This window comes from Myripristis murdjan, chromosome 3, assembly GCF_902150065.1.
Source record: "Myripristis murdjan chromosome 3, fMyrMur1.1, whole genome shotgun sequence".
Classification (NCBI taxonomy): domain Eukaryota; kingdom Metazoa; phylum Chordata; class Actinopteri; order Holocentriformes; family Holocentridae; genus Myripristis; species Myripristis murdjan.
In genome coordinates this window covers 46,069,972-46,082,844 of record NC_043982.1, presented here as the reverse complement: position 1 = coordinate 46,082,844, position 12,873 = coordinate 46,069,972, and the positions used below count along the sequence as shown (strand labels likewise).

Sequence of the window (12,873 nt, the reverse complement as noted above, 5' to 3'; positions counted from 1 at the left end):
AGCAAACAGCCATTCATAACGTTGAGGTGCTGTAAGTAGCCACCAGGATCTCTGCTAACCATGATTTATCTGCTGCTTTGCACATATAAATGCTTATTCAAGCATCTGCAGGCACAGGCATTTTTCAGCCTAATGAATATCTGTGTTTGGTGAGCGCCGCGTCCTCGCCCCGCAAACTGATCAGCAAAGTTCAGCTTCATTTTCCTGCAGCCGCACACACACCGTCCACACACTCTCACAGAAACACTGCTTCTTACAAAACGCCCTGTGGTTCTACAGAGAACCCTCAGCAGCTTAAGAACCTCTTTATTTAGGTGCTGGTTCCTCACACTCTCTGTGGTTCTTTAAAGTGCTAAAGGTTCTTCATGTTTATTGGAGTTATTTGGAGGCGGCAGCAGCTAACAATTCTTTTCCTTGTGGATTAATGTGCAGATTATTTCCTCAGTGAATGGATTAATGTCTCGCTCTATAAACCATCAGAAAACATTTTTAATAGCTCGTCTGGAACCCGGTGAAGGAACAAGGAACGTGGAGAACCGACAATCATCTGATTTAAAACGCTCAGAGAGGCTTTTATTCTGAAAAATCACTAAAGAACCATTTTAAAAAAGGTTCTTTACTGAACCAGTTGGGTTCACAAAGAACTTTATTAAAAGTGGTTCTTTAATGAACGTGCTTTTGTTAAAGTTCTTTAAAGACCTATTTTTAGTTCCTAAAGGAACAATTTTTTGATGGTTCATTGAGGCACCTTTGGGGGTTTCTTAAAGAACCATCCACAGAAGTGGTTCTTTAACCCTTTGGTGCATAGCAGTCACTGCAGTGGACAGCTGTTTAAAGTCATTTTCTCCTAAATGCAGTGGTTTCTGTGGTGGAATTGCATATCAGCTGTTAGAATGCTCTCTGCTGCTCCCCTCCATTGAGCTTCACGCAGAGAAGGTCAGCTCTTGTTGCTGAAAACATATTAATACTAGCATCATGACATGGTAACACCAGTCCTGCATCCTTAAAGAAGTATGGAGACTCACTAAAGTGTTCATGCCCTAAGAAGAGTAAAAACACAGAAGAAAAAAATCTGGACTCAGTCTTTCATAATTCATGCATCAGAGGGTTAAAGAACCTCTTGCTAAAAGTTTCTTTGCGGAATGAAAAATGGTTCTTCTGTGGCATCACTCTAAAGAACATTTTTGGTTCCAGTTAGCACCTTTATTTTTCTGGGTGTAGTGGGGATGGGTGTAACGTCGGGTGAGTTTTAAGTGTAGAAATAGAAAGAGTAGAACCCACTGATCTCTAACAGGGCTCCATGTTCTGGACCCCCGGGCTGATGTGGTCTCGGGGAACCCGCTCAGAGAACATGGTTTTGCTTGTTTAGAGTTGGTGAGAGAACACTCATGAAAAATCCTGAAGGTTCAAGGAGCACCGCCTGGTTCTGCTCTTTTTCTTTGGTAAATCCAGTTCTACTGAATGTTTGCTTCTGTGTTCTCAGTGATGTGGGTTCTAACAGCAACACGGCGGGAAGCTGAAGACTCGGGTTCCACACAGGGAGGCCAGAATGTCCGAGTACAAAGTTCAGCTTTTGTTTCACATGATGTCTGATTTTATTAATCTTTATTTGGATGTTTGGTGCGAGAACGCTGACAAACGAGTGAACAGAGAAAAAAGAAAACAGGAAACAAACAGAAATATTTTAAAATCAGGTGTTTGTTTGTTCATCCTGATATCAACCAGTCAGCCAATCTCTCTCTCTCTCTCTCTCTCTCTCTCTCTCTCTCTGTGTGTGTGTGTGTGTGTGTATGTGTAAAAGATTAGTTGTGAAAAGAAAAGATTATTTTAATCTAGAGTCTTTATTTTATATTGTTGTTGCTGTTCTTCTTCTTCTTCTTCTTCTTCTTATAAGTTGTAGTATAACAGTAATAATAAATCGTTTTGTATTGTATTGCACTTTATTTTATTTTCATTTTGCTGTTTTTTATTTTATCGTATTGTATTGTACTGTATTTTGTTGTATTTTATTTTATTGTATTGTGTTGTATTGTATTGTATTTTGAGTTATACTGTATTGTATTATATTGTATTTTATTTTGTTGTATTGTGTTGTGTTATTTTGTGTTATATTGTATTGTATTGTATTGTATTATATTGTGTTGTATTATATTATATTGTAATATATTATATTGTATTATGTTGTATTATATTGTGTTGTATTATATTGTATTGTGTTATGTTGTATTATATTGTATTTTATTTTGTTGTATTGTGTTGTGTTATTTTGTGTTATATTGTATTGTATTGTATTGTGTTGTATTATATTATATTATATTATATTGTAATATATTATATTGTATTATGTTGTATTGTATTGTATTATATTGTATTGTGTGTGTGTGTGTGTAGCAGCAGACCAGCTGTTGGTCTCCAGGTGATGTTCAGGTGTTTCTTCACAGCCTTGTTGCTGCTGTGTTTTGCTGCCATCTACTGACAAACACGTTCAACAACAACAACATGTACAGCTGGGGTTTAAAACTGTGGGGCCCTGGCCCCCAGGGTCCCCTGGGGGTCCTCCAGGGGCCCCTCAGTTTAATTTCAGTGTGATTTAATTCAGTGTAAACTGTCAGACAGTATGAGAGATCCTTTTCCTCTTTGTGGTTTAATCTCAGCACCAAACTCCTGAAGCCTGAAAGAGCAGAGCCACTGGATTTCTTTCAGAAACATCAGGGAAAAAAATGATGAGGAAATTAGCAAAACATTACCAGGAACATAAGTAAACAAACAAATAAATAAATAAAAACATACAAAACATTTACCAGAAAATAATGACTAAACCTGCTAGATTATGATCATAACCTTTATTAAAACTCAAAACTCATCGGGGGCTGGTCCTGGTTTACAATGATCATGAGTAAATGACATTAAAAAATTAAAAATACAAAAAAAAAAAAAGCAAAAATGATAAAAGTCAGCAACATCAAACATCAGAACTTTTTATTTTGTTTCTTGATGGCAAAATATAGCAGAAAAAATACAACACTGAGAGGTGTGACAAATTACTGTTTCCACAATGAATGAATAAAGTGACTTTAGAAAGCACATCAGTGTTATTCCACAATCTAACAGACATTAAGCTGCTCCAGGTTTGCTGCTGAAACTTTCATTTTTCCAAGATATTGATGCTCCAGGTTGGTTACAGAAAAATCGTGTTGAAGGAAAAACAGGTTTTGGCTCAGGCTCGTGACACTGAGGATGGATGCAGAACTGACTCAGGTGCAGTTCTGAAGCTCAGGTGTGTTTCTCAGCCCTGGACGTTTCATATCAGGGAGGAAAAACACCAGAAAAACAACGTAAAGCCGAATGAGCTCCGGGGAGCTGAAATATTTACAGTATGAATGTGAGAGGGTGCATGGCTCCATTAAAAGTGCAAAAGATGTTGTAAGACAAAAATCAGCTGATTGTGAGGCGGTCACGTGGGACAGTTTATACGGTATACGGACTGACCCAACAGCATGAATCCACACACTCCGGCACAGCAGGGGGCGCTGTGGACCCGAGACAGCTGGTTTGTGATCCGCCAGCATAAATAAATAAAGAAATAAACGGAGGAGGGAGAATAAGAAGACGAAAAAGACGAAGAAGAAGAAGAAGAAGAAGAAGCGGTAGTAGTAGTGGTAGTATTTTTTTTTATTATTATTATATTGAAACAATGAACAATTGAACAACATATATATATAATATTACAGCAAAGTAGGATGAAAGAAAAAAATTCACACTTCACAAAATATGTAACATTTCCAATATACAAATGTAGGTAAAATAAAATAAAAATAAAATAAAAAATAAAAATAAAAATAAAAATAAAAATAAAAATAAAAATAATAATAATAATAAAATAAAATAATAAGAGAGCTCGAGGTACAGAAGCAGAAATTATAAATTAAATAAGATTATAAACTTGACATAGTCTCCTTGTTTTACATGCTTTAGAATTAATAATGTTCTTCAAATTACCTAAATAAAGTAGTAGTGGTAGTAGTAGAAGAAGAAGTTTACCGGAAGTGATCCAGCTAGCTCGTTCGGGAGGGAAGTGCAGTGTTTCGCTAGCTGTGTGTGCGGGTAGAGAAAAGCTTCCCGGCTGTTTGCTGTCGAGTTAAAACTTTAGTTTTCTGTCCGCCATGGCGTACCAGCTGTACAGGAACACGACGCTGGGGAACAGCCTGCAGGAGAGTCTGGACGAGCTGATCCAGGTAAGCTCACCTGGCGCTAGCCCGGTTAGCCAGCTAGCACAGGATGCTAACGGGACGGCGGTGTTTGGTGATGTGAGTTAGCTTAGCTCTGTTAGCTTAGCTCCGAGCTGATCAGACACACCGTCACTCACTCAGCCGCACTCCTCCACCTCTGCGGCTTATCAGCAGGTAAAGGTTGGAGCGAGTCCTGTTCCCGTCTCAAAGCTCAGCTAACAGGCTAACAGGCTAACTGCACTGAGCGGCTCTGAGTCGGAGTAAAGATTTCAAAATAACAGCGCGAAGAGCAGCTGGAGCTGAATACACTGTGGAGCCGGCAGATGGACGGGCTTTTAATTTGAAATGTGTTGCTGTGTTGTTGTGCCGTGTCTCAGCTGAGAATTGGACTCTGAGCAGAGCACAGCCCGGGGGGAGCAGACCGCTCCTCCTGGGCCGGCTCTGGCCTCCTGCTGCGGGCCTGGAGGTCAGCTCTGACCGGGCGGCGGTGAGCAGGGCTGCCAGGTCTGTGAGACAAAAGCAGCCAAACAGCAACTCAAAACCAGCCCAAAACTCGCCCAACCGGGTATAAAAAGGCCCCCAAAATCAGCCCAATACCAGAACTCAAAATATGCCCATAAAAATCCATATACACTACTCACAAAAAGTTAGGGATATTGGGCTTTCGGGTGAAATTTCAGGATGAACCTAAAATGCATTATAACCTTTACAGGTGAACTTAATGTGACCTTCTGTAAACTTTTGAATGCACATGTCCAACTGTTCAGTGTTTCAGTACTTTTTGCACAAGTTGCTGTTCTCTAACAAGGAGTTTAACGGCAAAATTCACATCAGGTGTTTGATGCTCCAGCTCATCGAGGTCGTATCATTAGGGAGCGGCTGCTGGAGACTGGGGTACCTCAAATGGAGTGGCCTGCACTTTCTCAGACCTGAATCCCATAGAAAACCTATGGGATCAGCTGAGTGGCCGTGTAGAGGCTCGGAGCTCTGTACCCCAGAACCTCAATGTCCTGAGGGCCGCCCTTCAAGAAGAGTGGGATGCCATGCCTCAGCAGACAATAAGTCGACTTGTGAACAGCATGAGACGTCGTGGTCAAGCTGTAATTGATGCTCAAGGGCACATGACAAGTTATTGACACTGACATTTTTTGTTGTGGTATATCCACCACTGTTGTTGGCTTTTGTTTCAAGAAATTGTTTGAGATGAGGAAATGACCAGTGTATGCTTCTACTTAAATGCCCTACTTTCATGATATGATATCACTGTAGCGTGAACTTTTTATATTTTCCATAAATTTCACCCAAAAGCCAAATATCCCTAACTTTTTGTGAGTAGTGTATGTTGCTTTTAAAGTCCAACAGCGTTGCTATAATTGCAAAATGCACTATAATATCTATAAAATAACATCATAAACATTAAAGGCAATTTCCCGGAACAGTTCTTTCACCTATTTAATTTACAGTATATCAGAACTTCAAATATAATGTGGGATACCTTACTTCAGCTGAGTGGTGCTGATGATGTGATTGGTCATGTGCTGAGTGGCCTCACACAGCATTGGCATATTATTTGTCTGTGGAGCAGGTGACATATGTGGATAGTTTATATGCTGATCTGACCTGGAGTCAGTTTGACAGGATTTGGGTATAAACGTTGGTCATTCAAAATATGAATCTTTATTCATGTCTGCCCAAGCCCAACCCACGGACAAAATTTGTTACCCGCGGCAACACTTGTAAAGTAGCCCAATTTGGCGGAAAAAACACGGATTTGGCAACCCTGAGTGTAAGGAAAATAAAGATCAACCAGCAGCAGCACATGGAGCTGAGAGGACCCGCTCACCTCAGGCTCACAACATCCACAACCTCTGGTGAAATCTGCTCTGATGTAATGTTGATATGTTGCCCAGTTCTAGTCTCATGTTGCTGTGTCAGGGTCATGGCTCTGTGTCATACTGACTGTGTGTGTGTGTGTGTGTGTGTGTGTCAGACCCAGCAGATCACTCCCCAGCTGGCCCTGCAGGTCCTGCTGCAGTTTGATAAAGCCATCAACACGGCGCTGGCCAACCGGGTCCGAAACAGAGTCAACTTCAAGGTGAGAGCAGAACCTTTTCTGGAGATCTGGACGTTTTGACTCTCTGCTGTGAAATCTTTAGTCCCTGCAGGATTTGATAAACGGTTTGATGGTGTGGAAAATAAATGGGCCAAACATTCAAAATCACTGTCCCTTTTTAAGTATGGCTGTTTGTTTGTTTGTTTGTTTGTTTTAACCATATCTATAACAAATGCTTAGTTTTCAATTGAAGTAGTGAAGGTTTTTCAGTCAGTTGGCTGCATCTGAAGCTAAATCTCAGCATGAGTTGGTGTCTGAGTTGTTTGGCTCATTTTGATAATGAACCACTTCCAAATGGAGCTTTTAAATTATTGAGTGAAGGTCTGTCTTTAATCAGACTTGGATAATTGTTTGGAGGACTTTTGTGGACTTTAATTATCATTATTATTATTTTTACTTTTATGGATCTGAAACAACCGGCCACTGCTACTTACACTGTTTGGAAGAAGTTGATCTGGCCTTTTATGCCTTTTTTTTTTTTTTTTTGAGGGTCTAAAATCCAAAAGCAGCAGTTTAGGATCCTGCCGCCCGTTCAGTCAGAGAGAGGAAGTGTCTGTGAACACCTGGGCTGAGCGTGGCGGCTGTGGCTCAACAGGAAACCAGTTCAGAGTGGCTGCTGAGTTTCAGATGCTTTAAGACTGAAACCGAAGCCCAGTCACAGGAGAGTTTGGTGCTTTAAGGGAACTCTTAACAAACAGTTGAGGCAAATGTGGTGGTTCCAGTTAACAGGAAGTGTCCTAAACATGAGTTTAAAGTGGGCACGTTTGGCTCTGTTGAAGTTTTTAAAATGTCGGTCCAGTTAGAAAATGAAGGTTGACATGAAGAGCGTTTGGCTCGGTGCACGGAGACGACGTACGCTGTTACCCGACACGTTCTCCTGTCAGTGTTTTATGTGTCTGTTCTCTGTCCGGCCTGCAGGGGTCGCTCAACACCTACCGCTTCTGCGACAACGTGTGGACGTTCGTCCTGAACGACGTGGAGTTCAGGGAAGTGACGGACCTGGTGAAGGTGGACAAAGTCAAGATCGTCGCCTGTGACGGCAAGAGTGAGTCTCCTGAGCTCCTCCGTGTCTGTGGCACATATTTAGTTGTTTATTTGTTTATTTATTTGTTGGTGAAAAGCTGGTATCCAGTCTCTCTCAGCGTAACGTTAGCTGTCTTTCCACTGTGGTGCCGCTGTGAGCGAGTCCCGTCTTCCAGGCCTGCAGCCTCAAACCTCCAGAACACAAACCTTTCATGTCTCCACTGTGGTGCCGACAGCGCTGCAGTCTGCTCCTGTAGCCCACCAATCACACACCGCCTCGGGGTGAACAGCACACACCCCACCCAGTGGGAATAACAGGAACAGCACACCACACACCACAGATAACATGACCAGACTTGTGAGAGCCTGGTTAGCCTCAGACAGCCAGACTGGAGCTCCAGCGGACGCCCTCCAGCAGGTAGAGCTCAAACAGGCTCACATCCATCCGGCTGGTGTGCGTCGGCTGTTTTGCTAACAAAATAAATGAATGCCAAAGAACTCGGTGACTGAATCACACGACCACGCCGCCCGGACGCTCTCTCCGCCCAGGACGCCGTCCATCAGGTCGCACCATGACAATTTTTCCCTTTGGACGTCACTTTGTGTGGTGTTCTTTAACTGCCCTGTACTGAGAGCTCACTTTTTTCACTTTTTTCACTTTTTTTGCGGACTCGTCCCACTGTGTGGTGGTTCCCCACCGCTGCCAACTCTCTCTCTGTATATCACATAACATCCTTATTTTAGCAAACGCCGTCAGTTTTGATATTGGACATTATCCTCCACCAATCAAACTCCAGAAGTGACAGAGGAGACGCAGCAGGCCTGGGCAGCACCGGCACGCCCTCGTCTGGCGTCGCGGTGGAAAGACGTGTTTTCAGGCCAGCTTCACACTGACAGAGAAATCTGACCGAGCGTCTTTATTGACAAAGGGAGAAGGAGCATAACTGCACGGCTCTGGTGGCTCATGTGACCGCTGCTCTTTAGCAAGGCAGGACAAAACCCCGGAGCTCTCACTTGATGTTAATCCATAGCTGCTGCAGACAAACCATAGAAAACAATAAGGCTCTCCATCTTGAAATGAAGCCAAAGGAAGGATTACAGTTGTTGGCAGTTTTGTATAGATGGGGGTCATATCGTTGGTGTGGCGCCCTCTTGTGGTTATGCGTTAAGCCTTAAACCGGGGAGGGATGTGTGTAATTCAGACCCTGAAGACTGAGAGTCGATCTGTGTTGGTCTGTTTAGTCGCCTTGCTCTGGAATAAATAAATTTGCTTCATTCAAAGACGGAGTGCCTTCGTTTCCTCTCTGGTTGTCTGCATCATCTACAGATTAACCTCCAGCAAGACTTCCAGGGTTTTGTCTCTAAAAGAGCGTCTTTATTTCTCCGTTCTGCCGTTCCATCCTCACTGAAACAGTGTTTCCCCCCATCAAAAACAGCTTTTCCAGCCACAACAGGGGCAAGTGTAGTGACTCTTTCTAATCTAATCTAAATAATGAAATCTGTGTTTTTAACTTGGTTTTCCATCCCTTTACCCGACTCAGTGCTAGAAACAAGGTCACAGAGCTCCAGTTGCACAGGGTCAGATATCAGCAGTAACCATCATCAGCAGAGCAGAAGCAGTTTCTTCTAGAAGCTGACAGCCTGATGCCGACAGGCTGCAGGCGTCAGTCCGTCCCTGTGAAATGGAAACCAGCTCACCGTGGAGTTTGTAAAACCACTGGAGTTCACAGGGAAAACTCACACAGTCTCCCCGTCATGGAATGTCCTGGAATTATTGGACTTTTTTTTTTCCAGGCGGGGAAAAAGTCACTCCATTTCTGTGAGGAAGTCAGAGAGTGTCAGGGATTTATGTCGAGTTCTCACTTTCATGGAATACAGCAGAATGTGTTTTCCAGCTTTATTCACACATTCAGACTGAAATACTACACCAACAAAATAAACAGGAGCAAAAAGTTGTTCCTTTATGGAAAATTGGGAAATGAATTTGCCACCAGGGCCTCAGTGGAAAACCTCAGTTTGATTTTCTTTCTGTTTTTTGGAATAGTCAGAATTTCAGGCTTTGTGTCCATAATGAGATTTCCTCCAGTGGAAATGAATGCCAGCAGATTTATAAAATGTTAGAAAACAGAAAAATCAGGGCAGGTTTGATGTTTTTAAAGTTTTTCTTGGACAAAGTGAATAAAGTGCAGTCATGAGTGTGTGGTTGTTTTGACTGGAGGTGTGTGCTGTCGCTGTCGGTCGTGTTAACGCATGGCGTGTTTCTCCTCTCAGACACGGGATCCAACGCCACCGAGTGACGCTGGGCGGAGCCTCCACCGGACGGGACTGTACATATAATTTATTACAGTGATTTCTGTAAAGAAGAGCAAAACCTGTGTAAATAAACCGGAGCTGAAGTCGGAGACCAGTCGGGCCTTGGAAGTGCATGGATTTTGTTTTGTTTTTGTTTTTTAATATGTTTGTTAGTTCTGAGTTTTGAGTTAGTTATTACTGGGCGGGATCATCTTTAATAAAACTGTATTTAAACCACGCGGGCAGCTGTTCTGTGTGCTGAGTGGACAAACATTTTAACACTGATTTCACCTTTGGACTTTACAGAAAACCACCGGATTGATTTTGTGAGAGTTTGATGTCAAGTTCAGCTTCATATTCATTTATTTAACAGGCCCACAGTCTGTAGAACATCATAAAAATAAACTAAAATAAACTCCCACTGACCTAATCCTCACAGCGGGTTATAATCCCAAAAACCCCCAAAGCTGCTTGAAGGGAAAACTCTTCAAAACCTGTGGGCCGGCTTTGATTTTGAGTTAAAAAAATTTTTCCAGATTTTTTTTTTTTTTTTTTGTGTGTGTGTAATTTTCTTGTAATTTAAAATGTAGAATTGCTAAATGCTATTTTATGGTCATTTTATTGTAGGTTTTTTGTACTTTTTCCAATAATTTTCCAATAATATTATTTTTTTTCTTTTCTTTTTTTTTTTTTTTTAAAACAGATTTCTGGTCATTTTAGACTTTTTTTCAATAATTTTAGGACATTTTGTGGTCATTTTCTTGTAATTCTTTTCATTTATTTTACAGTTTTCGAGGTCAGGGTGTGTTCAGGATTTAAAGGGTTAAAAAGAGCAGCTGTTTCTCTGCTCAGATCAGGATGTTTCACTGGTTTCATTCACTAAACTACAACAACTATGAATTGTTTTTCCCTTTTTATTTTTCAAATTTATTATCATCATTGTCATTTATTTATTTACTTTGTGATAATATTCTAATAATTTACTCTTTCACTGTTTTTCAGGTCATTTTTTAAATCTGTTTTTCTTGTAAGCTGTTAGTAATTTGTTGTACATTTTCAGGTGATGTCTCTGAGCTGCCCACGGCCTCCAGACACACGGTGTCAGTTTGCTCAGGGCTCAGAGGGTTAAATGCGTCCAGATGATTTTCACAGACGTTTAAATCCAACCAATCAGATCCTTCCACCTCTCAGAAGGTAATCTTAGTGGCCTCTGGTGTACAGAAGCACCAGATACAAAGACATTATCAGAATAACTCAGGTTAGGATTACTGGCAGTGTTGTATGAAAAATAAAATCAGAGAAAAATGAGGTCAGACTGCAGTGAAGCGTGCGACCCCTGCAGGGCCCTCAGGGGGCCACGGGCCTCCGTTTGGGACCGTGGGCAGTGGAGCGTGCCGCCCAGGTGCATGCTGGTCCGGCTCGGTTCATTCACAGGGAACAATGCTGCTGATGGTACGTGAAGGCACCGCCAGCCGTCAAGCCGCCCGAAACAACACAGGAGACTTCCAGGCAACTCTTTCAAAAGAAAAGCCCTGTGTGGGTTCAAATGAAACAGAGCAGCTTGGGAAACTGAAAATAAAGAATAAGGTTCAAACTGATAACACTACAGGCGTCAGTGAGCAGAAACTGGACAGCAGTCTGTGCCAGTAATCTTCACCAGGCAGTAAAACCACAAACATGGAAAAAAACAAGTATTTTCAGTTTCCTCCATTTGTGTTTCTTCAAAGACCAAATCCTCTTCAACCAGCCTGATACTGTTGAAATGATGTTTACCATGAAATTCATACAGATTTATTATAAACTGTTCTGCAGATGAGATGCGATTAAAGAGAATGCAAGCGTGTTTGCTGGGTCTGTGACACTGAAATGTCTTTCAGAGTTTGTGGCTGCGCAGCTTCACCCTCAGAGACTTCAAGTCAAATTCTGAATGACCTCAACAGTAAAAGCCCCAGTCAGTGTCTTTACTTGTAAATTTTTGGATGTCACTTTGAACGTTCAGTCCAATTTGTGCAAATCTGTGTCGGATGTTCTGTGTGAAAGTCTCTGCTCTGTCCATGTTGGCTTGGTTGTCCAGACTTGGACGCTGTGCCGTTGGCCAGGAGAAATGTCACCTGGTTAAATACATTTTGATATTTCAGACACATCCAACAGACAACAGCTCAAACAAACCCAGAGCAGCCTGCCCAGCCCCGCTGAACATTAAACAGGATTATGGAGCCATCATAATAATCTCTTTACATAACTCGAATCATCTCTGCTTCACGTTTTATGAACATTTCTGAAACATTTTAATGTTATGTGATGTAATAGCTTCAAGTTGAGGCTTCTATTTTGAAAGTAATCTCAAGCTACTTCCGGTGTGATTGTGTTTACCTGCCGTGATCAGCTGGCACAGGAACAGGAATTACGTCATCCCAGTTAAAGGCCACATTTTTCCCTTTAAGAAGAAACATGTTAGAAACATCAGCAGCTTATATATATGTGTATATATGTATATATATTTACAGTATCAAGTTTTTAAAGGGTAAAAGTGGCCACATCACATTAAATTAATACAGGCTTTATTTATTTTTGCATAAAACATTGTGGAGTTTCCAGCCGCCATGAATCAGGATCTGAGGATTTTAGGAACAAAACCCAAACCTGATGAAGATCAATACTGTTCGACTGATTGACACTGATCAGGAGCTGAAACGTCACATAATGTATGAATGGCATCTATTGAGGGAGGGAGGGGGGAGGAGGGGGGGCTGTTTATTCCTGACGTCATGTCGGTGAAGTCCACGACAATCAACTGCAGTACTTCCGGTCAGTTTTTTCCAAAGTAAAACCCCTTTTTAATGAACGCGTTTGATACATTTTGAGCAATAATTATAACCTTAACAAAGAAAAAGAAAAATGAATTTAAAATATTTGTAATAACAGTGTGAGTGTTTTTATTCTGTCTCACCTGCAGCTCAGCTCTGTAGATGATAATCCTGCTCCTCCTCGGTGGAAACGAGCAGCCGCTGCTTCAGAAGATCCACATTTCTCTGAGCTCAGAGGAAGGAAATGTGGAACATTTAGGAAGCAGATGATTGGTTCTCCTGTGGTTCTGCAGCCAGTCAGCAGCACAGAGCCTCAATGCCAGTGCTAATCTGCTCCAACTCACAGCATTTCACAGCCATGGATTATAATTTCAGTTTATAATCCTGTCTGCAGCAGAAATATGGACAG

The 12,873-nt window shown here is 41.7% G+C and overlaps 1 protein-coding gene across 1 annotated transcript; it reads left to right on the top strand.

Annotated features, from left to right (window-relative positions):
• Nucleotides 1-4,027: 4,027 nt before the first annotated feature.
• gtf2a2 (general transcription factor IIA, 2) lies at nucleotides 4,028-9,896 on the top strand. Its single transcript, XM_030048279.1, has 4 exons — nucleotides 4,028-4,235; nucleotides 6,220-6,324; nucleotides 7,261-7,387; nucleotides 9,637-9,896. The coding sequence occupies exons 1-4, from the start codon at nucleotides 4,164-4,166 to the stop codon at nucleotides 9,660-9,662; spliced, it is 330 nt and encodes a 109-aa protein (XP_029904139.1). The 5' UTR covers nucleotides 4,028-4,163; the 3' UTR covers nucleotides 9,663-9,896.
• The last annotated feature ends 2,977 nt before the right edge of the window (nucleotides 9,897-12,873 follow it).